General features: G+C 40.6%; 1 protein-coding gene across 24 annotated transcripts in view; it reads left to right on the top strand.

The window, feature by feature from the left end:
* CADPS (calcium dependent secretion activator) overlaps positions 1-26,752 on the top strand; it is a 372,276-nt gene that overhangs the window by 289,959 nt on the left and 55,565 nt on the right. For 14 of the 24 annotated variants that reach the window (XM_037904775.2, XM_037904773.2, XM_037904770.2 and 11 more), the window contains 5 exons: positions 2,364-2,520; positions 3,738-3,879; positions 15,632-15,778; positions 20,036-20,191; positions 25,618-25,765. In XM_037904775.2, coding sequence (XP_037760703.1) covers positions 2,364-2,520; positions 3,738-3,879; positions 15,632-15,778; positions 20,036-20,191; positions 25,618-25,765 — 750 coding nt within the window. The remainder of the gene's footprint in view (positions 1-2,363; positions 2,521-3,737; positions 3,880-15,631; positions 15,779-20,035; positions 20,192-25,617; positions 25,766-26,752) is intronic. The other 10 variants (XM_037904776.2, XM_037904781.2, XM_037904777.2 and 7 more) reach the window with 1 other exon arrangement.

Below are 26,752 nucleotides of genomic sequence, written 5' to 3'. Positions count from 1 at the left end.
GAAAATATTCTTCGTCCCCCAAAATAGTGATTTTGTTCATCTTCATGGACAGAGTTACTAACAGGATTCTTAGCACTCAGAGCCATTTGCTAATAACTTGGCAAGGGGACAGCATTTTATATTCTTAAGGTCTAGCCAGAAAAAATCTAGCATCGCAAGTATCAACTCTTCCAAACTAGTTTTTAAAAAAAATTGTTTTAAAGGGACACTGTCAACCACCATAGCTTTTATGTTTTTTACCTTTGGAGAAAATTTGAGTAGACGTTGAAAGCAGAATTGATTCCTGCCCCTTTTGCTTCAGTTGATCTCGCTGCTCAAGAATATTGTGTAAAAATATCCAACCCACCATCAGATCACAGCGGCATTTTCACATCTCTCTCTCTCTCTCTCTGTCTCTCTCTCTCTCTTCCTTTTAGACATGAACCCCAGAGAGATCCACTAACAGCACTGGTTCACACTCAGTTGCGCTGAGTGGCCTCGCATTGTTCATGGCAGTCGTAGAATAACTACTCAGCAAACACAGTAGCAAAAGTCCGAGACTGTCTTTGCATCTGACCCTGGGCTTACTGAACATCCAGGGGGGCAGATTTTTTTTCAGTGATGGCACGCCTGCTTCCCCCCGAGTGCAGGAAATGGTGCTATGATGCACCAGTGGAAGGGCTAAGGGGACACCTTCTGGTCCCTCATTCCCCAGTGCTGGCACGCAAGGCAGGCCACACTTATACAATCAGGATTGTACCGAAGATTATTTCTTTGTATACACTCCATCTACAGATCATCTTAACTCTACATGCAGCCCCCTTACACAGTGGGCCTGATTCTTTACTCTTTCCCACTGGTTTTATGCTGGTGTGACTCTGTTGAGGTCAGTGGAGTTAGAGTGGCATAAAATTGGGATAGTGAAATGGACACTCAGTCGCATGGCTTTGTAGCTTGTGTATCTGGAAGCTGAGTACAAGGGAGACCAAATGGGAAATTGTTCAAGGGATTCTGCCATTGGCAGGAATGTTGTTATGAGGTACAGGTACCTATGTATGGCAAAACACCCTCCTTAGTCTAATGGATGATGACTGTCAGGCTCTGCAACATTCTAAAACAAGCTGAATAATAAGGATTAATGAACAAATGCTGCTGTCATTGATATCAGTGGCAGAACTTCAATGCATGCAAGATCGAGCCCTAAGAAAGATAGAAGTCCATTCTGCCCATTCACATCTGCCAGAAACTTCCTTCCAGGCGGCAAAAACACATATTCCTGGCTGACAGGTTCTCTTTAAACTGACACATTCATTCTCAGTCTTCTTTGTTCCATCTTTCTAGTCTGGTGCCTATTTATTAGGTTTCCTTCTCTTGGAAAGTAGGGGATGATATTTCTTAGGTAGACACTTTAAATCTTTGAGTAGTTTCCTATCACCTAAAAATTACTGCACACGGTCCAATTGACAGCACCGCTCATACTGCATGTTCCCAGCCAGAAGTGATTACTAAACACGCATGCATGCGTTTGAAACACATTCGCATCTGAGCCATGTACGATGTGAATGTCACTTCAGAGAACCTGTACAGTGAATTTTAAGGACCCATGTGCATGAAAATGAGTTACTTCACTGATATTTTTTGGTTTTCAAGTTTATATATGTTTCCTACCTCAGTAAAGTCCTGGCTTGATTTTGATGTTTTAATACTGGTATCCTGACATGTCGATAACATTGTTCTGAAATTGGTTACAAACATTTTCATAATAAGTGGCATTGTAAATAATGCTAGTAAGTTTAAAGAGCTTTATACCTAACCATGTAAAATGAAAGGTGCTGTAGTAATTTTTACTGGTGATGTTTGAAATATTTCTAGATAAGAGATTTTAGGAAAGACTATGAAAGTGCAGGCTTCTAGCATTTCAAGATGAACACTAATAGCGAATCCAAATACATTTAAAAACCATTGAAAAATGTAGCAGAAAACCCACAAACACAGTGAAGAAACTCCCAGATTTCTATACCTTAGAATAAGAACTAGTTAACTCCTCCCGTAAATAGCATGATTCAAGAAAAATGTTAGTGAGTTATTGTAAATTGAACAGACATACCTTCTCTGTCATGTTACAACTGATTAGTCTTACAGTGCAGTTCTGAATATATGCTCTCTGAGACATTTCTGTATCAAAATGGTAGGTGCATAATTTATGTGATTTGCACTGTATATGCCATGGCTAACATTTGAAAGCACTGTTCTCTTTACAATAAAGCTGGTTTTCCCTGGGATGCACATTTGTTTTTAAGATAAATGGTCTCCTCTCACTGACTGTGCTTTAATAGGACTAATACGTTTCTTTATTATTGTTTTTTTTTCTACCAAATTTTAAGGCCTTTGCATGGTGGTCAGACTTAATGGTTGAACATGCAGAAACCTTCCTGTCATTGTTTGCGGTGGATATGGATGCTGCATTAGAGCTGCAACCCCCAGACTCGTGGGACAGCTTTCCACTATTTCAGCTCCTAAATGATTTCCTCCGTCCTGACTGTATGTATTGTATTTTGACCATGTGTTTTTGATAGGGCAAGTCTGCCAGGTTATTGATGCTATTTCTGGCCTTTCCATACTTTACAGCAAACCAGTATGGGGTGGGACTTTAAAACAAATGTATCATTTAAATTTTGTGATTGCCCTAGGGGGAAATTGCTGCTTATATCATTTATTTATTTTACTTTAATATAAAAAACAAAATCTTCTTTTCCTGCCTTTCATTTGCTCAGGAATTTGTTTTAAGTAAAGATAAATTCCTGTTCAAAGTCAGGGAGTGGAACTTCTGTAATGTCCTGTTCACTCAGGTTCCATGATGGTGAGTGCATTATCGATGATTAGTAAATTACTGTTATTTTCATTAAGCATTTCTACCTGCACCATATTTTACAAAATATGGAGTCCCCCTGCCCCAAAGAGTTTAATAAAAGGAAAGGAAAGACATCTGGGTTTTATATTAAGTAAAATAAATGATATAAGGTTGCGTTATACGCAAGAGAAATGCAAAGAAGCAAGGTTAACAGTGTTCAAGGATTGAACTGTTTTCTTTCCTGTCATGTTACATGCTGGTAGGACAGGTGAGATTTCCAGAAGCGCCCCTTATCAGCCTAACTCTGCTCCCGTTGAAGCCAATGATGTTAATTCCTGTTAACAGCAATGGGAGCAGAATTAGGCCAATTCTGAGTGCTCTTGGAAATCCCACGCAGTGCCATCCAGTCCCATCCGACCCATGTTAGTAAATTAGGCCCCAATCTTACAAAAAGAGCCTATTGCAGGATCAGGGCTTTAATTAGCTTCTTAAGACATGCCTAATGAGTATTGAGGTCCTTCATAAGAGAAAAACATTTTCCTGAATAAGAGTAGTGATTCTCTAATGAAGCACTGATTTCCCAGCCTGCACAGGCCGTGTTGTTTACCACACTCTCGTTTCATTTGTACTCTTTTTATAACAGCAAATAGTACGTAATTGTTTTGTTATCTCTAAGTTTGATATTAATGGAGAAGAGCTACTCTTTGATTGTTCCAGTTAAGAGCTCAATCGTGCTGTGTTTATCACGGATCTTGGTGATTCAGGACTCCCAGTGCAAACTCCAGTTATGAAATTTCTTCGTATTAGCCAGCATATTCATTGTGTAATAAAATGCCACTGCTTGTGGGTTGTTACAGAGGGTTTAGTAACAATCGTTTCTTACTATACTTTTATTTATCTGTTCTAGATAATTTGTGCAATGGAAAATTCCACAAACACCTTCAAGACCTGTTTGCTCCACTTGTTGTTAGATATGTCGATCTGATGGAGTCCTCAATTGCACAATCAATTCACAGGGGCTTTGAGCGGGAATCATGGGAGCCAGTAAAGTAAGGAAATCTCCTTTGATACAATCGGAGTTTGGGTGCAAATGGATGGAGATTCATACAGAGATTCATACAGAGTAAACACTAGATTGGACGTTCAGCCTTATATTTTCTAGTACCATACTAAAAATATATGGCCTAATTTGTTAAGTGTTTTAAAGGTTTATGAAAGAAACAATATGTGATTTTTTTTTAGTGCAATGCTGAGTTAAGTTGAACACTTTAGCTGTGCAAATGGAAATATGAGAAACGTGAAATCCTCTCATTTTGCTTGGCTTTTTCGATCTTACTACCCAATCTAAAAAGCCTTTTCCAATGCTGCTCTTAAATGCAAATAGCTTCTTTTCAGAACAAAAAACCTTGCTTTACTGTGTTCAGTCCATCCCTATACGTTAGGTGGGTCACTATTGCAATTTTTATTCCAAAAACTCACTTTTTTCCACCCACCCTGTGAAGGGATAATGCAGAAATGTGCTTCGTCAGTTCAGCACCACTGCTGATCGCTGGATTGATTTTTTTTAAATGCAATCTGTGAAGGGCACCAGCTCAAGATACTGCTTTAAAGCTATGCACTTTCAGAAATAAACATCTTTAAACCAGGTTGCGAGGAGGTCCTGGCGGTACCTGCCCTAAAGGGAAACTTGGTGTGCTATAAAACTACTATAGAGCAGAAATTAGTGCCAAAAGTATCAGGGAAGATTTGAGCAAAACTGTTTACTGATCTCATAGAAATGATAGCTTAAAACTAAGAAATAAAGGTACTGAGAGACCAAACTCTTAGCCTAAAATCTGTGCAATTTTCAGAATATAAAGTCCTTTAAAACAATGGCAATTTTATAGTATAATTATTACATCTTAAGTTTCTAAGCATTGCAGAATACTGTCATGCTTGTTCCAAGGCATGGTTACTACTATGAAGGACGTGTATCCTTTAAAAAAAATTAAAAGAGTAAGCTGAAAGATATCCAGTATAGAATATTGTTCTTCTCTGAAAAGTTACTATGTAAAAGGGTGTGTGTCGTTCAGTGTTTTCCATGCCAAACAGAGATTCCATACCAGTTAAAAGAGATTTTGTGCTGACAGTCAGCCCTCCAAACTCAACCTGGAAATGATTGTCCAGGATGGTTCTTTCTTTCTAGTACATCACCATCAGCAGTAAAAGTTTTGTATGCCAAATTAGGCCCTAATTTACACCTGTGCAATCCCTCTTTTCAGTCATCTATCCCTTTTACAGAGGGATAAATGACTGCAGCTCAGTATTCCATTATGCTGATACATGAGAAGGAATAGAATCCAGCCCACTTTCCCTTTGCTCCCTTTGCCGTCTTGGCTTTGCAGTGTTAACAGGATTAAAAACACTAAAAATTCATTTTTTGTCTCTAAAATAAGCACACATAACTCTGAAAATACACAGGAAATTGATCTTTGAGTGGCAAAATGCCATTTTTACATAATCATTTCTTCAGATAGAACTGCATTTCAAAGTTAGCATTAGCTTTAATTTTACAGCATGACTTTAGTAATAGTTATGTTATTAAATTGGTGCAATCATTTCATGTAACCATACTACTTAACCATGCATTTGACAAATAATTAACTCCTGTTATTTTATTTCTTTTAAATCAAAAACTTGAATATGTTTAAAAATAATGAATATTCTTGGTTTTAACTAACCTTAGACTCAAATACAGAGTCTATAGATCTATATAAATGTATGGTTTTATGACAACGTTTCGGGTTTTGAAATGTTTTCTCAATTTTTTGGATATGTGGAACGTAATCACTTTCAGAATTAAAGTAGGGAGTTTCTGGTATGTTAATGCTATAATTTTAATGTATCCTTCAAGTTATGAAAACTTCTTTTCTTAGTCTGATATTGCACTTTGAGCAGCCTTTATGAGGGAATGCTGTGTACCTTACATTAACAAACTAAATAGTATCTGTCTCATAGAGTGGATTGGGATGCTTTAAAGTGCTTTGACACAGAGTATGTATTCTGTTCATGGAAAGCTTATGTTCCTTTAGTGAAAACATGCATTTTAATAATTTTTTTCACTAGCAGATATTTCATTCTTAATTTACCAGAGAGAGAGAGAGTTGTTAAAGATAACTCATTGGGATTTGACATAAGGCCAGTGAACATATCTATGCAAAACATAGAGTACAATATGCACTGCATGAAGGAAAATAGGGAATCTCATTCCAATCTTACTGATGATCTTTTGGGGCATGGTTCAGAACTAGATGTTAAGGAATCTTCTTTCTGTCTCATGGGCAGGAAGCGTGCTATTCTTTACCAGACTGGATGATTTCCTAGAAGATCTGCTCTAGGAATTATTTTGGGGAAGTTCCCTGCCTGTGTTCTACAGGAGGTCAGACTAGATAATCACAATGGTCCCTTCTGGCCTTGGAATCTGTGAATCCACAATAAACTTGCTAGCAGACTCAATGTAACAGATGTATTTTACTTACTCTCCTCAACTCCACCACATACCTCCTCTCTCAGCTACTCATTCACACTATCAGACAGTTGATTTCTTTGGGCTATTTTTCCTATTTTGCAGCTCTACCGAGGTAACAGTTGGTAACCACCACTTCATATTTCCCAGATGAGTGCACGATATTGTTTATATACTGATATTTGCCTGTTTTTACATTCACGGGAAAGACTGAAAGAAATAGCATTCTAATACTGCAGCAGTGCAAAAGACACTAACTTGACCTTCTCCTGTTGCACTATTGCGTAGTAATGTAGCAACAACAATGGAAATGATACTGCCAGAAACATAAAACATCTTTGCCCTTGGAAAATTCTGGACGGCTTTACTCAGCTTTGAAGAAAGGCTTTCAGCTTGGCCTGAAGAAGTGAAGTAGAATACATGGCTACAGCTATCCTGCTTTAGACCTTTACATCAAATTGTGAGAGTGAAATCCCATTACCTCATGACAGCCAGGAAATTATTGCACAGCATGGTCTTTTTAAAAGGCTTCTTGATGCTCATGCTTGCAATCAAGGCTGAAGTATGTATTCCTATATAACCTGACCAGATGCAGTAGAAGAGCATGTCATCGTTATATTTTCATTGCTGGATACTGTTCACCTTAAGCTACGACTAGCTGGGTATAGAATCATATAAACAGTAAGATAGAGGCCACTAAATATTGAAAACACTGAAGAAAAAATGTCCACATAATTTGCTCAGGAGGGCTGTGTAATCTGACTCTTTTGCACAAGCTCTGCATAGCTGTAGAATTTATAAGCATGGGTTACCGGCCCTGTAACAGGTTGCACAGCTGGTATGCTGTGCAGAACTATGCAGAGAAAATGAAACAAAGTGAAACAGGAAACCCTATCACAGAGAGTGTCAGTTTATTCTGTTTCCAGAATGGTTTAGTATATAAAGTCAGGTGAGAGGCGGATTCATGCCCTTAGCTTTTTTTCCACTAGCTTCTCTGTGAGCTCTGAAATACATAGCAACCACCAGACACCTAAATGTATACTACAGTATATGCAGAGAACTTAGCAGCTGAAGTCCTCTTGAGCAGACCGTCAGGTAATGACCACTGCTGGCCTTTTGAGTTGGTGTGGTAGGAAATTGTACAAATCTCTTCTGGGACACCTGAATGACCAGAAAAGTATCTTCTGTAACATTTCAGACGTCACTGGATTTTAGTACAAGAAGGTCAGTCTCAGCACTTCTTTTCAATTTGCAAGTTGAATTTATATAATGAAAACCCAACTAAATGGCCACTCTTTATTAAGGATTCATTGGTAAGCAGGTTACAAAAGGAAAATAAGATGTTGTAATAAATGGTCCATCAATTATTATAGATTGTTATAGAGTCCAACAGGTTGCTTATAACTTAATCTCTCCCTGCTTCTGTTCCCCATCTGTAAAATGGGGCTAATAACCTTAAAGGGTGTTCTAGTGGGTGGAGCACTGGACTGTGACTCAGGAGATATGGTTTCTGTTCCTAGCTCTGCCACTGGCCCAGTGGGTGAACTTGGACAAGTCACTTCCCTGCTTTGTGCCTCAGTTTCCCTATCTGTAAATTGGGGATAATGATACTTTGTTAATGCTTTGTGATCTACTGAGGAAAGATGCGCTATACAAGAGCTAGATATTGTTAGGATAACTATGACTTATAACTGTCTACAGCGCTTTATACTGCTGTACCGATATCCATCCAAAACACATACTGCTCATGATGTTAACATTTGTTAACCCTTTATAAACTATTTATAAATGTATCCTTAATATATTAATATAACGTGACCAATTAAACAGCATGAGTATATCAGCAAGTCAGACAGAACAGGCCAGGTTGTCCTGCCAGAGAGATGTCCTGGGAAAAAGTGGCCTGCCAGGAAAAAGTTCTTGTAGGTGTATATTATTTGCAGTTACCAAACCGGACTTCAAGCCACAGACAGAGCACAGATTTTGCGACTAACTTCACTAATATGCCCCTAGTACTGAAGCCTTTGTAGAAAGACTACCCCTTGGATTGGTTCAGCATACATAGTAATCAAATAGAATTTCTAGAGGAATCAGAGGAACAGCTGATCGAGCTGATCAGTAGGTGATTTCAGGGTACCTGTGAGAACTGAATGTTTAAGCACCAACAAGTCTCTAAGTTATTTACGTGTTCTGTACCTAGGTGGGCTAACTCAAGAAAAACACCATGATTTTCTGGCCACTATGTTATATCAATTGCCTAGTATGGCATTTATTATGTAGTTTCTCATGCATTTTTACTTGTTTTCTGTGGTCAGTACTACAACAGGAAAAGTGAACTTTTTACTTTATTTTCGTTGGGTACATTACCATGATGCCATTAGCCACTCACAGTGTGGCTGTGGCGAGGTTTTTATAGCTAGACCATGGAGGTATGAATTGTAGAAATGTAGAAAATAGAAAAAATTGGGAGCAAATAGAAGAACAATGCAAAATGAGCTGAACAATCTGACAGAACTTCCCTTGTCACATACATTAGGCCCAGTTCTGAAACTGAATCCTCATAGACCAACTAACCCTCTAACACTAATGGTCTGAGTGTCACCTCCCGCAGACTGCTGGACTGGGGCCACATTTAGCATCTTGTATTAGAATAGATATGGGCTGATTTTTAGAAACAGCTTCCCATTTTGTTCCTGTCATTTTATGGCCTGAGTAAATGCAGACATAAATATTTATGGATGATATTGATGTCATTTACAGATCTAGCTACCTGATTGCAGCTGCAAATCAGATAATTAGATGTGTAAATGACAGGTTTCAGAGTAACAGCCGTGTTAGTCTGTATTCGCAAAAAGAAAAGGAGTACTTGTGGCACCTTAGAGACTAACCAATTTATTTGATCATAAGCTTTCGTGACCTACAGCTCACTTCATCGGATGCATACTGTGGAAAATACAGAAGATGTACTTATACACACAAATCATGAAAAAATGGGTGTTTTATCACTACAAAAGGTTTTCTCTCCCCCCACCCCACTCTCCTGCTGGTAATAGCTTATGTAAAGTGATCACTCTCCTTACAATGTGTATGATAATCAAGTTGGGCCATTTCCAGCACAAATCCAGGTTTTCTCCCCCCCACACACACACACAAACCCACTCTCCTGCTGGTAATAGCTTATCTAAAGTGACCACTCTCCTTACAATGTGTATGATAATCAAGGTGGGCCATTTGCAGCACAAATCCAGGGTTTAACAAGAACGTCTGGGGGGGGGGGGGGGGGGAAGGGTAGGAAAAAAACAAGGGGAAATAGGTTACCTTGCATAATGACTTAGCCACTCCCAGTCTCTATTCAAGCCTGGTTTATGAATGGGTAGTAGATAGAATATCCCAGGTCGGGGTTCCAGGGGTGTGTCTGTGCGGATTTGATCTTGTGCTTTTTCAGGGAGTTTCTTGAGCAAATGCTGTAGTTTCTTTTGGTAACTCTATCTACTACCCAATATCCATAAACCTGGAAATCCTGGGCGCCCCATCATCTCAGGCATTGGCACCCTGACAGCAGGATTGTCTGGCTATGTAGACTCCCTCCTCAGGCCGTACGCTACCAGCACTCCCAGCTACCTTCAAGACACCACTGACTTCCTGAGGAAACTACCATTCATCGGTGATCTTCCTGATAACACCATCCTGGCCACTATGGATGTAGAAGCCCTCTACACCAACATTCCACACAAAGATGGACTACAAGCCGTCAAGGATACTATCCCCGATAATGTCACGGCTAACCTGGTGGCTGAACTTTGTGACTTTGTCCTTACCCATAACTATTTTACATTTGGGGACAATGTATACCTTCAGATCAGCGGCACTGCTATGGGTACCCGCATGGCCCCACAGTATGCCAACATTTTTATGGCTGACTTAGAACAACCCTTCCTCAGCTCTCGTCCCCTAACGCCCCTACTCTACTTGCGCTATATTGATGACATCTTCATCATCTGGACCCATGGAAAAGAAGCCCTGGAGGAATTCCACCATGATTTCAACAATTTCCATCCCACCATCAACCTCAGCCTGGTCCAGTCCACACAAGAGATCCACTTCCTGGACACTACAGTGCTAATAAGCGATGGTCACATAAACACCACCCTATACCGGAAACCTACTGACTGCTATTCCGACCTACATGCCTCCAGCTTTCACCCTGACCACACCACACGATCCATTGTCTACAGCCAAGCTCTGCGATACAACCACATTTGCTCCAACCCCTCAGACAGAGACAAACACCTACAAGATCTCTATCAAGCATTCTTACAACTAAAATACCCACCTGCAGAAGTGAAGAAACAGATTGATAGAGCCAGAAGAGTTCCCAGAAGTCTCCTACTACAGGACAGGCCTAACAAAGAAAATAACAGAACGCCACTAGCTGTCACCTTCAGCCCCCAACTAAAACCCCTCTAACGCATTATTAAGGATCTACAACCTATCCTGAAGGATGACCCAACACTCTCACAAATCTTGGGAGACAGGCCAGTCCTTGCCTACAGACAGCCCCCCAACCTGAAGCGAATACTCACCAGCAACCACATACCACACAACAGAACCACTAACCCAGGAACCTATCCTTGCAACAAAGCCCGTTGCCAACTGTGCCCACATATCTATTCAGGGGACACCATCACAGGGCCCAATAACATCAGCCACACTGTCAGAGGCTCGTTCACCTGCACATCCACCAATGTGATATATGCCATCATGTGCCAGCAATGCCCCTCTGCCATGTACATTGGTCAAACTGGACAGTCTCTATGTAAAAGAATAAATGGACACAAATCAGATGTCAAGAATTATAACATTCATAAACCAGTCGGAGAACACTTCAATCTCTCTGGTCACGCGATTACAGACATGAAGGTCGCTATCTTACGACAAAAAAACTTCAAATCCAGACTCCAGCGAGAAACTGTTGAATTGGAATTCATTTGCAAATTGGACACAATTAACTTAGGCTTGAATAGAGACTGGGAGTGGCTAAGTCATTATGCAAGGTAACCTATTTCCCCTTGTTTTTTCCTACCCCCCCCCCCCCTCGGACGTTCTTGTTAAACCCTGGATTTGTGCTGGAAATGGCCCACCTTGATTATCATACACATTGTAAGGAGAGTGGTCACTTTAGATAAGCTATTACCAGCAGGAGAGTGGGGTGAGGGGAGGTATTTTTTCATGCTTTGTGTGTATAAAAGATCTTCTACACTTTCCACAGTATGCATCCGATGAAGTGAGCTGTAGCTCACGAAAGCTTATGCTCAGATAAATTGGTTAGTCTCTAAGGTGCCACAAGTACTCCTTTTCTTTTTGGGAATACAGACTAACACGGCTGTTACTCTGAAACCTGTCATTGTAAGGAGAGTGATCGCTTTAGATAAGCTATTACCAACAGGAGAGTTGGTTTGTGTGTGTGTGTGTGTGTGTGTGTGTGTGTTGCCGGGGCAGGGGGGGAGAGAAACCCTGGATTTGTGCTGGAAATGGCCCACCTTGATTATCATACACATTGTAAGGAGAGTGATCACTGTACATAAGCTATTACCAGCAGGAGAGTGGGGTAGGGGGAGAAAAAACCTTTTGTAGTGATAAAACACCCATTTTTTCATGATTTGTGTGTATAAAAACATCTTCTGAATTTTCCACAGTATGCATCCGATGAAGTGAGCTGTAGCTCACAAAAGCTTATGCTCAAATAAATTGGTTAGTCTCTAAGGTGCCACAAGTCCTCCTTTTCTAGATGTGTAAATGAGATCAGTTGCACCTGAAAAATAGTGAATGCAAAGGAGGAGGCTTCTTTCAAAATCAGGCCCTGTGTGTTAATATTACACTACATACACTTGTCACGGAGTGTGGGGGAGTCCAGGCCCTGCACCCCTCTTCCTGGGATTCACTGAGACTCTCAGCCAGCCAGTAAAACAGAAGGTTTATTGGACAACAGGAACACAGTCCAAAACAGAGCTTGTGGGTACAACCAGGACCCCTCAGTCAAGTCCTTCTGGGGGAGCAGGGAGCTTAGACCCCAGCCCTGGGGTTCCCTGCGTTCCTCCACCCAGCCCCAAACTGAAAACTAAACCCCCCCCAGCAGGCTCTCTCCTGCAGCCTCTGTTCATATTCCTGGGCAGAGGTGTTACCTCCCCCTGCCCCTCCTGGCTCAGGTGACAGGCTCTCAGGTCTCCCATCCCCAGGGCACATTCCCAGGTCAACACTCCCCTCTCCCTGCTGCGTCACATCGTCACAACACTACATTATTTTGCTGTTAAAAGTTGTAACTTATCCTTGCAAGGGCCACAAAGCATCAGCAAAATAATGTGTTGTGTAAAAGATATATGTTTAAATGTGAATGCAGTATAGAATTTTCTGTGGAAAATCATTTTACTAACACAAAAAGAAAAGGAGTACTTGTGGCACCTTAGAGACTAACCAATTTATTTGAGCATGAGCTTTCGTGAGCTACAGCTCACTTCATCGGGTGCATACTGTGGAAACTGCAGAAGACATTATATACACAGAGACCATGAAACAATACCTCCTCCCACCCCACTCTCCTGCTGGTAATAGCTTATCTAAAGTGATCATCAAGTTGGGCCATTTCCAACACAAATCCAGGTTTTCTCACCCTCCGCCCCCCCCCCACACACACAAACTCACTCTCCTGCTGGTAATAGCCCATCCAAAGTGACCACTCTCTTCACAATGTGTATGATAATCAAGGTGGGCCATTTCATCCGATGAAGTGAGCTGTAGCTCACGAAAGCTCATGCTCAAATAAATTGGTTAGTCTCTAAGGTGCCACAAGTACTCCTTTTCTTTTTGCGAATACAGACTAACACGGCTGTTACTCTGAAACCTGTCATTTACTAACACAGTGTTTAATGAATATGACACTAAGTATCTTCTTGAATTTTTGGTATTAAAAACAAAGGTTTTTTTTTATTTATGTGTTCACCATTTGTCTAATCTCTTTCAGTTGCTCTTCCTTACATTTATATGTTATCCATCCCTTGCTATTTTTGATTTATTCAATATCAATATTAACTACACAGACTACCATTCCTAAAGATCTAACAATTTCTCAGTCATTATGAAATATGTGTATCATCTGAAAATCATATTCACTTTAAGAGGCATATATGCATCTGAGTGGAAACTGGATGGTTTTGTTTCATGAGAAGGCTCATATATATATATAAATATTTCATTCATAAGGAGAACAATCAGATAGTGTGAAGTGAAATTTACCAGAAACATAAAGAAATCAGAAAGCATCTTTTTCACCCCAAAATGACATTAGACTGTATTTTCCCCTGGAGGTGGGACTGTGTTCAAAAGTTAAGAATGAAACTCCAAGTCATTCTGCCTCTTGGCTATGTAACCAATGCCTTGAAATGCAGTTACTGACTGATTCGTGTAAGGATACATTTTAAATGTGTTCTTGCATCAGCAATTTCATATCCAGTATTGTTGATGCAATTATGTGTATCTTTATTTTCTGATATAATAAGATTGACCATAAGAAATGCAGCTCAAAAATGTATTTACGCCTATAGAAAATTGCTAATATAATATTCCATTGGAAGAGGAGAACATGAAATTATATAGTTTTGCAGGACGGCCGTTAAAGCTGCCCAGAAGACAATAGCAATATACGGAGTGGAAGAGACCTTCCAAAGCAGAGTTCTGGAATGATCATCCTATGTGTTCATATTGCTGAGCGAGATGATTGATGCTGGATTAATTTTTAAAACATCTCATATTCTTTAGAGGCTAAGTGCCTGAAACTGCATGAATTCCAAGTCAATGGCAAAGTGTCCTCTGACTGCACTGTTACAGAAGTAAGCACTAAATCTGGTGTCCTGATTTAGGTTTTACTGTCTCCTTACTCAAACTCCCAGTGGGAATAAAGACACAATAAAAATTGAGCCAGGACTTCTGGATTTGCCTCTGAAATGAGGCTGTGAAGAATTTTTTTGGTTTATGCCATAATATGCTAAAGGCAGAAAGAGAGAGATTTCTGAAAATGACTTATTGCTTGTTGATCAGAGAGTGCAAGGAATAAACTTCCCAAATTCTACATCTTCCAGATACCAAAACCCCATGTTCATGTAAAATATTGTTATGATGAGATGCTTTTAAAATATGGTTATAACTATTTTACCAATGTAGGGATATTAAAATATTTTGGATGTTTTGGAAATTATGGGCATGAAGCGTACATTGTTTCTGGAAAGCGTATTACATTGAACCACCTTGTATTTGATAGACTAAATCTCTTTCATGTAATCATTGCATGTGCATCTTGAGAATGCTATTAAATTCATAATGCCCAGCTATATATACATCCTTCAGAAATTAACCATTGAGTACGTCTCATGGCCCCATTTCCAATTGGGAAACAGTCACACACAAACCTCATGCTAATTAATCAGGATGTGTTCATAATTCTCTGCATACCACACTGAAAACATACACTTAGATGTCAGTGCACATTATAAAGTGTTCCTCCTCTCCGATCGTGAGGCCATGATCTAGCAAACAGGTACACTCAGGGATATTCTTGCACCTGTTGAGCCCCACAAGGTTCTGCATGCATGGATATAGTTGCAAGATTGGAATCTTTCTCTTCTGGTTGGTGGAACAGCGTGCATGTGCTCCAAATGAAAACATATCTTTAACGTTTGGAGTGAGCAGGGTAAATGGGAAGTTTTCATTAAGGATAAAAGCCTGGCTCCATTGAGTTCAATGGCAAAACTCCCACTGATTTCAGCGGAGCCAGGATTTCACCCTCAGTGTTTACTATTTTGACCCCTGTTTCCAAGTCAAAACCTTTAAAATTCCTGATAGGTCTTTCAGTGTAGCTGTTTCATATATCCATCCAATCTAAATGTTGATATAGGAATTCAGATTTGCTTGCTCCTGGTATATTTTTAAATTAAAAGCTACTTTCTGTGCTCTGACATTGTATCAGGACCTGTAAATTAAGTTTATTTTGTGTGGGTGTTTGAGTAGTTTGTTAATTTGCAGCTTTTAATTTTTTTAGGTAACTTGCTTTTTATTTCAGACTAAAAAAAAAAATAACCGCACTTAAGCCTCCCATATTCATGCTTCTTTCTGAAATGGTTTGCTTTCGTTTTTTGACTGTTGTCTTGCTGTGAACTTTGCAGATTTGTTTATGAGTGTCACGTGCTTCTGCTACATCTGCATTGTCACTGTTATGGTATTTTTCTTTCTGTCTGTTTCTTCCACAGGAGTTTAACAAGTAATCTGCCCAATGTGAATCTACCAAATGTGAATCTCCCTAAAGTACCAAATCTACCAGTTAACATCCCACTAGGCATCCCACAAATGCCTAGCTTTTCTGCACCGTCATGGATGGCTGCTATATATGATTCTGAGTGTGTATTGAGTTCACATTAGATCTCATTTAAATTTAACGTAATCTTGGCATGGATATGTGTTGTTTGTTTCTGTGCATTATATATAACTTTAAAAGAGTGACAGAGATAGATAATTAGATATTTTACTAAATGAGGCAACCCTTATGTATATCTGGCATGTACATTAGAAGTTTTTATAAATATTGAGACTTTGTCTTACGCCCGCTGGAAGCTTGAGCAAGCGTCTCACTTCACAAAATAATTGTTGACAGTGGGCTGTAGTCCTGTTGGAGTATAAACTACAGTATGTAAAATCTGAGCTGACATGTCTCAAAAGATAGGAAGAACCAACTGCAGTGCAAGTTGACTAATTTCCATGGACCAGATGTAGATCTAAAAGTGAGTTTTATTTTTCTGCAAGTTCCTTATTGCCTGGAATTCTTGTACAATATTGCAAACAAAAGGGGGAGGCATCCATAAGGCATCTTATGCATGACATGGGGAGCCCAATGGTAACTGAATTCTAGAACCACCATCCCAGCCTCAATACTTAAAAATCATTTTGAATGTCTTGAATCAAACGTAGGAAATCAAACAGGGTCCAAGTCACTAGTATGTAATAACTAGCGCTTTGGGTTCCTGTGCCTAACACAAGTTTGTTAACCTTGTTACTGTCCTATGATGTAGGATATATACTCAATGAAGAGGCATGATAGATGCATGTTTTTCAGTGTAGGTCATGTGACTTCTGTAATTATGGTGGGTCCCCCTTAACAGTCATAGCCATTGAGTAGTGCCAGAGATCGGTACCCAAAGGGTTAAACGAAGCTGTCACTGAGTGTTGGGCCATCATTCTAATAACATTTACTAGCATGAAAATTGAGACTTTCTAAGTTCTCAGTTCAAATTGCTGAACTTTACTTAGTGTTACACTGCAGAAGGATTGTCTCAGCCAGTCAAACCACAGGTATACTGGACAGTTACTGAGCCACCCATGTCCTGTTGTTTTTTGACAGCCATGCAGTATGCACACCCTGGTGCTTTGACTCAGAAATCCGCGCCCATCTCCTACCGCTAACATGTACCTCACTTCTCATGAACTCCCACCTCCCAGCCGCCTTCCTGCTCCTTATAACCCACCTTCCTCCTGAGGATAGTTCAAAGTCACCAGCACCACCCAAGAGGGCCATTTCGTTTTAATAAATGCTACTTGTATTCTCTCCCCACTCCCTCACTCCTTCTGTGACCATCCATTCCCCATCCTTTCTTCCCTCTTAAAAGCTGAAAGGGGAGGAATGTCAGGCCATGCCATGCCAGTCCAGCAAAGCACCAAGGCCCCAATTCATGAAAGGATTCCACTGCAGGAAGGTTAATGTTAAGCACATGCTTACATACTTCTCTGAATCATGTCCTCCAACACGTGTCAGTTTACGCACATGAGTACTGTGGAAGTCAGTAAGGCTACACATGTGCTTAACGTTAAGCCTGTGCTTTCAGCAGAGCTTTTTATGTTGCTAAGGGTTGGGATCCCCAGAATAACTTGCCAAGCATCAGGGTACATCTGCACAGCAGCTGGGAAATGTAATTCCCAGCTCGGGTGGACGTACCCACGCTAGCACCTACATATAGCAGTATGTCCACAGTGGCATGGGTGATGGCTCAGTCTAACCACCCAAGTGCCAAACCCCCCATCCCTCTGGGTAGGTGCTTTCCCTAAGAGGGGGAAAGTGAGGCAGTGTTAAAATTGGTGCTAGGTTCACTTCCCTCGGCGGTGTGCTATACACAGCCTGGCAAACCAGTACTCAGAACAATCTAAATTAGGGTCACCAGATGTTCCGATTTTATAGCAACAGTCCCAATTTTGGGAGTGCTTCTTCTTCTATAAGTGCCTTTTACCACCCAGCCCCTGTCCCGATTTTTCACACTTGCTGTCTGGTTACCCTAATCTAAGTTAAACTTGAAAACAAATAAAGTCTGTCAAAACTATGTCATGCTTTCATCTTTTTCTTATAGCAGAGCTGCCGATAGGTTGCCATGCTTATTGATTTATTTAAATATTTATATTTAACAAAAAATTGTCACTTTACCCAAAGACAAAAAGTCTCACATTAATAATAAACATCGACTTTTTATTCGGCAGGAAGGGTGGCAGAGAGGGGGCAATGGTCCAGGTACAGGAAGCTACACTTAATTTACATCTACACCTGGATTCTACTGAATATGCTCTATAGCACGGGTATCATTTTGGAAAGCAATACTAATGAACTGGAGGCAAAGCAAATGACCTTTTATATTCAAAAAAATTGAAATATTAGAATAATTTGTGTTTCAAAGAAATACAACTCATATTCATGCTAAGTTGGCTGTATTGAAGGCTAGATTAGGCAGTATCTGTAAATAATACTTGAAAGTTTGTATTACTTTTTTCTCTGTGCATGCTCTGTGATCTTGTTTTTGAAAAGATAAGAATCAAGACATGACAGTAAAGTTGACAATCATCTTTAATAAAACTAAAGCTTAAGTGTGAAAGGCATTTTGCAAATTTCTATGTGATCAAAGTAATTTTGGTGCTATTGCACGAACAATGAACAGTTCATTTTGGACATAACATAGAATATTATTTTCCTCCCAGGAAAACCTAATAATGAGCTGTTCAAAAGAAGAAAAAAATACGGAGAGTAATTTTTTTGAAAATTCTGAAACCAGATGGGTGTCATAATGTTGTTGTAATAAATACCAATTATTGCATTCATGTGTATTTAATTATTTAAAACATAAATTCATGCAGTTCCAAAACTGGGCTTAGATTAGAAAAAGTTTAATTATTCCTAAGCATAGGTCTCAAACAGAAGAAACTACAAATGCAGATAGGTTGACTCTGGGGGCTGTGCTATGGAAGTTACACAAAATAGTTTTTTGACTCAAGATGCCATTTAAGGAAATGCCTGATTCTCTATCTTTTCAGTGTCCCAGTTCCCTTGTACCCACTCACCGTTCATTATAAAGGACTTGTTTTAGTGTTACCTCTCCCTTAGTGTCAGATACATCTGTTCCTACTTCTGAGCTGATTCGTTCTTTAAATTGTTACCTTTGTTAGCACAAGCCCTCACAGGACCCCTCTAGCATGTTGGGAGTATGGTTTTCACCTGGCAGTAGCCATGTATGCATCAGCTATATTTTCCTCTGTAGCATTAACTCAATGCAGCTGGCATCTGTCACAATAGAAACACCCTTCCTCATCTGTTTCTATAGACGATGTCAGCACAAGTGATAATGCATGGTGTGTTAACATCTTATCAATTACTGTGTTAGCATTAGTGGTATGCGAGGAGGGGGTTAAAGCTCTTGAAGATCTCTTGGTAATTGTCATGAAAAAAAGAGAAAGAGCGAAAAGGGTTATAGATAAATTTTTCTGCACCAACTAAACACAATCCAGGCCTGTATTTTATTCTGTAAGTGGAGGTTTTAGACACAATTATAGTTGAAAAGAACCAAAGTAGCAACACACAACGAGCCCGAAGCGTCCCATCTGTGCACAGGAGTGGGTAAGACTATGCACTTTGGAAAGAATTCAGACTTTTGCAACCGACCAAAGACATTGCAAAAAAATAGAAATTTAAAAAAAAAAGTAAAAATCTGTTGCCCTATAGATGCCTTCGCAAAAGGCTGATCTGTGAGATGTGGAGTAGTCACCCTGACCAAAACTCTTTCACATGAGATGTCTCGTGTTCCTAGTTCAATTGCTTTACCCTGATTTTTTTCCAGCTGTTCAAGAGATAAGGTGTGTCCTCGCTCACCACTTGTTAGCACTGTCCTTTACCTGGTAATGTTGGGGGAAAAAATTAAAAATATATCATTTGAAGGGAAAAAAATGCATGAAACCCTAAATTTGAATAACTGCATACATTCATGTACTGTAGTTATTGTCAGTCAAGGGTTTTCTACCACAAATGTTAGCCTTAATTTTGAATAATCACATATGTCCGTGTGGTTATTAGCTAAGGCTGAATTTTACCATACACACTTTCTCCAGTTAATGTGCGTAATTCATAATTTTGTCTTATCATCTGGTCTGGAAAGATTTGTGAGTTATAACAGCAAGGTAGACTAGGCAAATGTATGGTAAAACTCAAAAGCCTGATGATGGAGATTACCCAGCATTGTTCTGTGTATTAAGCCACTGTATGCCCTCAACTTGTACAAGAATGGTCTCCACATCAGGTTTCCAATAGTATGGTCCTGGGTATGACTTCTGTTTTCATTTTACCCTGCCAGCAATGGATCGGGAACCTCTGAAGATCTGTTTTGGAAACTTGATGCCCTACAGACCTTCATTCGGGATTTACACTGGCCTGAGGAAGAATTTGGAAAGCACCTAGAACAGCGTCTAAAACTTATGGCAAGTGACATGATCGAGTCTTGTGTTAAGAGGTACGTCTAACAACGGAACCGGAAGGGTCTCTAGTAGCAGATCACAAGAAATTGTCAGGGGCGGGGGGTTACCCTATCTTATTGGAAATGAGGGGGCCGTACTTTACCTTTCAGCTTGACTTCAGCCATTATTCTTTTTAAGCCCTAATTTGTTTCCATCCAGCACAGGCTTGGTGGTAGCACACTTTTTATCTCTGCAAATGATTGACCTCTAAAAGGCAATATCTTTTAAATGTAGTCTCTAGTGAATGCCTATTCCCAATAAGGCAACAAACCCCGCTCAAGTTTTCAGGCTTTCTCTGCTGTTGTTTATTGTGCGCCTCCTCTGGAGTCAGGTCTGGGTAACACATTAGGGCGCGGGAGAGCTGAATGCTGTAGAAGTAGCCATGTGTGCTATCTCAGCACCCACATGAAGTGACCGACAAAGGAGATTGTGCCATTCAGAGAACCAGTCAGGCTTTCCGGCTCCTTTGATTGAAAAAGTCATCACCGCCAATGCCACCTCATATGATACACACCTGCAGAGCCTGGGAAACAGAGCACACACCTTAAAGGAACTCTTAGGACTATGTTAACAGTAGTCATTTTGGTAAGGAAACATCAAGGCTATCTTGTCACGCTGCCCGCAATTGTTTCCGGTTGGTTTCAGAAGGAGGTGATGGGGGTGGGGAGAAAGAAATGAACTGCGCATCCTCTGTCAGGGAAAAAGCAAATGGCAAAAGAACAGGTAGAGAGGCAGATGAAAGCCACAGCAGGTATGTGCAAGGATCGGGGGAGTGCAGGTGGCTCTGTGCCACCATGGTCTGGCTGTCCTGCAAGTGCAAACATGTGATTTATTTTTCTCTAATGGATCCACAACCTCCCCATCCACGAAGTGCAGAGATTTGGGCTCAGAAGTTGGAACGCAGAACGGGCAGTTACAGGGTTGCTACTGCTGCTGTGAAATAAAACACAGCATTCAGAGACTTGGATTAAAGGCCAGAGCCCACAGCTTTTATTGAAATACAGTAACTCCCACGGCTGTTTATCTGGCACCCAATTAGCCCTGCAGTGCCAGGTAATGTTAAAATTTGAGGAGAGCCATCCTGTCATGGACTGGCTGGGATGATTTAGTGGGTGTTGGTCCTGCTTTGAGCAGGGGTTGGACTTGATGACCTCCCAAGGTCTCTTCCAACCCTATGATTCTGTGACACCAAAGAGATGCATTTTCCCATGCTGCGGTCCCCAAACTATCCCAGCCTCTGGGAGGAACATGATTCCTCTGTGCCCAGGGAGCCCCTCCCCCACAGCGTGTGGCAGCCAGGCCCTCCTCCATGCTCTTTGTTGTTTCTCCCACCATTTTCAGCACATCTCTTCTGAACCCTGTGCAGCCATTTTACAGGAGGCGGCTCTGCCAGCTTCTGCCTTCTCAAGCTGAGCTCAGCCAGGGCCCTTTTAAGGTGCATGAATTGACAGCAAACACCCCAGTCTTTGTAGCATTGTGCACGGGAATTTATCCTGATCTGCACCACTGAGGGCTAAGGTGCCAACTTCCCTTTCTGCAGCCAAGGTGGGACCTGCCTTTGGGCATCAGTGCTACATTCTTCTGTATCAACCTGCAGGAGGTTCTGGGCAAAGGCGGTAGAGAAAACGTATCGGTGCAGTGGCTGGAAAAAACTCTTTCCCAATCCCCGACACTGTGATCAGATTCATCCTGAGCCTGTGGGCGAGGACCAATCTGAATAATCTCAAGCTAAAGAAGTCAGTCGTCCCCCAGAACTCAATGTCCAGCTTCCCTTCTATTAACACCATTAAAAGGTCCCTTTTCAGACCCCCAGGGAGGATGAGTAGGAAGCACTGCAAGCTGCCAGTGAGGGAGTGAGAATGGCCCCTGCTTTCAGTAGCAGCCTCTTTTAGCCCTTGCCAGCCTGGGGAGAGGCAATTTGCATCCATCTGTAAAAGGGCCACCCAGCCTCTCGCTGCCAATTCCACTGCCATGTCGCAGGAAGGCCAAAGCAGCCAGCATGGTCAACCTCCCCCACCATAGCAAAACAAACAAGGAAAAGGGAGAAAGAGAGGAAGACGTGAGATGCCCACAGCCGGCATCAATTTCCCAGCACTGTCCCCCAGGTCACAGCAGGGTTTGTTCCCTTAGAGATACAGATCTTCATTCACATGTAAACCTTTGGGTATTGATAAAGATTCCTTCCTGATCATCCAAAAGGCATGTTTAACTGTCAAGTTAGTGAAGTCTCTTATTCTGTATTCTCCTGCAGATGCAAACTGCACAATAGGTCATAAAGATTTGTTAATTATGTTGTGCCTTCTTTAAAGGTCTTGAGATGATTGTGATACCTGTGGCATTAGAAAAGCTACTGTTTCTTGCTCTGCCAGTATATTGTCTGATATAAATGCTAAAGGAGGACTTGTGGCACCTTAGAGACTAACCAATTTATTTGAGCATAAGCTTTCATGAGCTACAGCTCACTTCATCGGATGCGTACTGTGGAAAATACAGAAGATGTTTGTTTTTATACACACAAATCATGAAAAAATGGGTGTTTTATCACTACAAAAGGTTTTCTCTCCCCCCACCCCACTCTCCCGCTGGTAATAGCTTATGTAAAGTGACCACTCTCCTTACAACGTGCATGAAAATCAAGGTGGGCCATTTCCAGCACAAATACAGGTTTTTCTCACCCCCCCCCTTTTTTCTAAAAAACACACACACACAAACTCACTCTCCTGCTGGTAATAGCTTATCCAAAGTGACCACTCTCCCTACAATGTGCATGATAATCAAGGTGGGCCATTTCCAGCACAAATCCAGGTTTTCTCACCCCCCCACCCCCATACACACACAAACTCACTCTCCTGCTGGTAATAGCTCATCCAAAGTGACCACTCTCCCTACAATGTGCATGATAATCAAGGTGGGCCATTTCCAGCACAAATCCAGGTTTTCTCACCCCCCCCCAACACACACACAAACTCACTCTCCTGGAGAGTGAGTTTGTGTGTGTGTTGGGGGGGAGGGGTGTGAGAAAACCTGGATTTGTGCTGGAAATGGCCCACCTTGATTTTCATGCACGTTGTAAGGAGAGTGGTCACTTTGGATAGGCTGTTACCAGCAGGAGAGTGAGTTTGTGTGTGTGGTTTTTGGAGAGGGGTGAGGGGGTGAGAGAACCTGGATTTGTGCAGGAAATGGCCCATCTTGATTATCATACACATTGTGAAGAGAGTGGTCACTTTGGATGGGCTATTACCAGCAGGAGAGTGAGTTTGTGGGGGGGGGGGGGGGGGGGGGGGGGGGCGGAGGGTGAGAAAACCTGGATTTGTGCTGGAAATGGCCCAACTTGATGATCACTTTAGATAAGCTATTACCAGCAGGAGAGTGGGGTGGGAGGAGGTATTTTTTCATGCTTTGTGTGTATATAATAAGATCTTCTAAACTTTCCACAGTATGCATCCGATGAAGTGAGCTGTAGCTCACGAAAGCTTATGCTCAAATAAATTGGTTAGTCTCTAAGGTGCCACAAGTACTCCTTTTCTTTTTTCTGATATAAATGCTGAGTGTCTTAAGTTGTTTCCATTGTCTGACTCTGTTCTCTAAGAGCAAACTGAAAATAGATGCATCAGTCTGAACCTCTAGCTAGCATTATATAAACTGTAAATATTACACTAAGGAAATAACTAGGCGGAGTTTAGCGGTTCTACACTGCAGAAACATTGTAGGATTATTCCTGAAGAAGGATAGCTGCTGGCTTGCTGCTCAGTCTTTTTAGCAGTAAAGAGGATTCTTCTTGAGATGGATTTCTGTGCTTCTCCATGCTTTTGCTTTGACTTGGCTCACCTACCAGCATGTGTCCATGAAATACAGCACTCTGCTCTTTATTGGCCATTCAGTGTGCCTCCCGGCTCCATGACCATGACATTTCTTTTCTCTTTCTTTAAAAAAAACTAACCCTTCCATTGCTATACCTTGGGGAGTAACTTGGGGTATTCTGTACCTCAGAATACTTCTGTTATATGCTTTAGTGTCCCTTTTAAATACATTTCCTGTAATGAGAGAACAGTTCATGATGATGCTTTAGAAGTGGGACTGATCATGCTCATCTTTCCAGGCAGACGCAAAACCATGGTCCTGATCGTTTAAAGATTCCATCACCTTGCGTCAACATCAGGGTGCTAACCCCTGTGCTCTGGCTAATGTCTGGTAATGGTAATTACATCAGGCCAATCCACTGCTGGCGTAAGCCAATGATGCTGTGCTCCCTGCTTACACCAACTGTGAATTTGGCTCCTTCTCTCAACCTGTATTTCCCTATCAGTTTCAGTTTGACATGGTATTTTTCTTGACTTCTTCCTCTAACCTACAGCTCACTCTTGCCGTGCACTATTGAACAGCTGCCACATTTCACAAGTGGCTGCATCTCAGTGTGGGGGAAATAAGCTCCCCTATCAAGACCCTGTCTCTGTTATTAGATCCAAGCTGGCAGGCCCATGTGCTCATACAGATCTGATTACAGATCAGGAGCTTCATTTATAGATATCAGCCTACATTTCCATGGCCCTTTCTGATCCTTGAAGGTCAAAGGCATTATGGGTAATTGATATTATTCATTGTTTCTAATTCCAGGCTCCTATATTAATTTGATACAGGCCCACTGATGTCGTGATTCTGTGTTGTATTTCTAATAATTAATAGAGTACTCCCTTAACTACAAAGTCCCTCTAACATTTTGCATTCAGAGAATTCAGGAGTCAGGGGACATTACTCATTATGCTAAAAGTGTTCCTAATACGAAATACTGGAGCCACTTATGGCCCAGTAAGTATTTAAAAATTATTGTCAACCAATCTGGCAGTCTTTAGTCAGACAAAACTCTTATGGAAATAAAAAATGTAACTCCCACTCAAATTTTAACTGAATAATTATACACATGCTCTATTTTACATCTGACTTTTTGTAAAGGTATCCTGGTACGTATGTGTTTGTTTTTCAAAGAAACAACTTCTAGGAACATTTGTAAAATCAAAGAAAGATTCAGCCAAGCAAAAACACTGTGAAAAGATAGAATTGCACTAATCCAGTAGTGGCCTTCCAGTTAAGCAATTAACAGGTTTGTATCAGCTGTGTTTAGTATTGTGTACCAATAGACAGAATTTCCTTTAATTCATCACATTTACTGTTTGATTGCATTCCAGCCGCAGGTATAAATTATCCAAAACAGTCCAAATTGTGGGTGTTCACTTTTAACGCTTCTATTTGTAATCTCATCACACTGTTTACCAAGTATGAGAAAGTAGTAGTTTCTCTGAGACCGTTACACACTTTATCCGTAGCACAGAGTGTTTCTTTTTAAATTGGAAAATCATTTTTAGTACAACACGTTTGAAATAATTGTATTCTACCATTTATGGTCTCTTCCTACTTTCTTTAATAGAACCAGGATTGCATTTGAAGTAAAGCTGCAAAAAACCAGTCGATCAACAGATTTCCGAGTCCCTCAGTCAATATGCACCATGTTTAATGTTATGGTTGATGCCAAAGCTCAGTCAACAAAACTTTGCAGTATGGAAATGGGCCAAGAGGTAAAAATGCAAATTATTTTTTATATAATTTAGAGAAAACTTAATGAATTTTCCCATCTCCTATTCTGTTAGTTTCAGAAATATTCTAGCCATTGTGGATTTTAGCCATCTGAATAGAGTATGCCAATGAATATTCAGGGTCTCTCCATCAAATAAATCTATCTAATGGATATGGACATTCAGAATTCCAGTCATTTAGTAGTGATGGTTGGCAAGGATTGTGGTGTGTGTAAGCTACCTTTAAAGCCTGCTGATGCATGATGAACATGTTTATTGAGTCATTAACTCCACCTTGGAGCCATATCTTTGCCAAAAAGCTGGGTATTTACATGTAGTCACCAGATTTATAAGATATGACTATTTTGAGTAGACAAACAGGAAGAAAACAAAAATATTAAACTGTTTGTTTTGTTAAAAAGACAACTTCCTAAAATACATTTGAATTCCACCTGATTTGACTTCCTTGAATATTGACTGAAATCAGCAAGTTTTATGATCCCAATTGTCCAGGTTCTTAATGACTCAAGGTTTCAAAAACAATCCAGTTTTGACCACTTGCTGATCTATTTTGTTCGTTGTAGATACATTGTTGCAGCTTGAAATTTCCATATTTAATATTCAAAGTAGAAAGACACGCGAAATTGGGCTAGATTGAATGCATCATCATGATCCTTGTGCTCTTATGGCTTTAAGCCAAGTTATATTTTCATATATCAGGCTCGAATCAGAGCTATTGCTTGGATCTCCTATTTTGTTGCCAGTGGGGGTCTCCTAGATAAGATCTTCCACTACAGCTTTACATGTTCGGAATATATAATAAATCATTGCAAGTTGTTTGTTCTTTTTAATTATTTATCTCACTCTGATCTATAATCCTCTTTAAGGGTCTGACCCAAAGCTCATTCGAGTCAGTGGGAATTTGGCTTTGGGTCAGGCCCATTGTCCTTTATATTTTTATGTTTTCAGTTGTAGCATTTTGTTTGTGAC

The sequence above is a fragment of the Chelonia mydas genome, chromosome 7 (assembly GCF_015237465.2).
Source record: "Chelonia mydas isolate rCheMyd1 chromosome 7, rCheMyd1.pri.v2, whole genome shotgun sequence".
In the NCBI taxonomy this organism is placed as follows: Eukaryota; Metazoa; Chordata; order Testudines; family Cheloniidae; genus Chelonia; species Chelonia mydas.
This window is presented reverse-complemented; position numbering and strand designations above follow the sequence as displayed.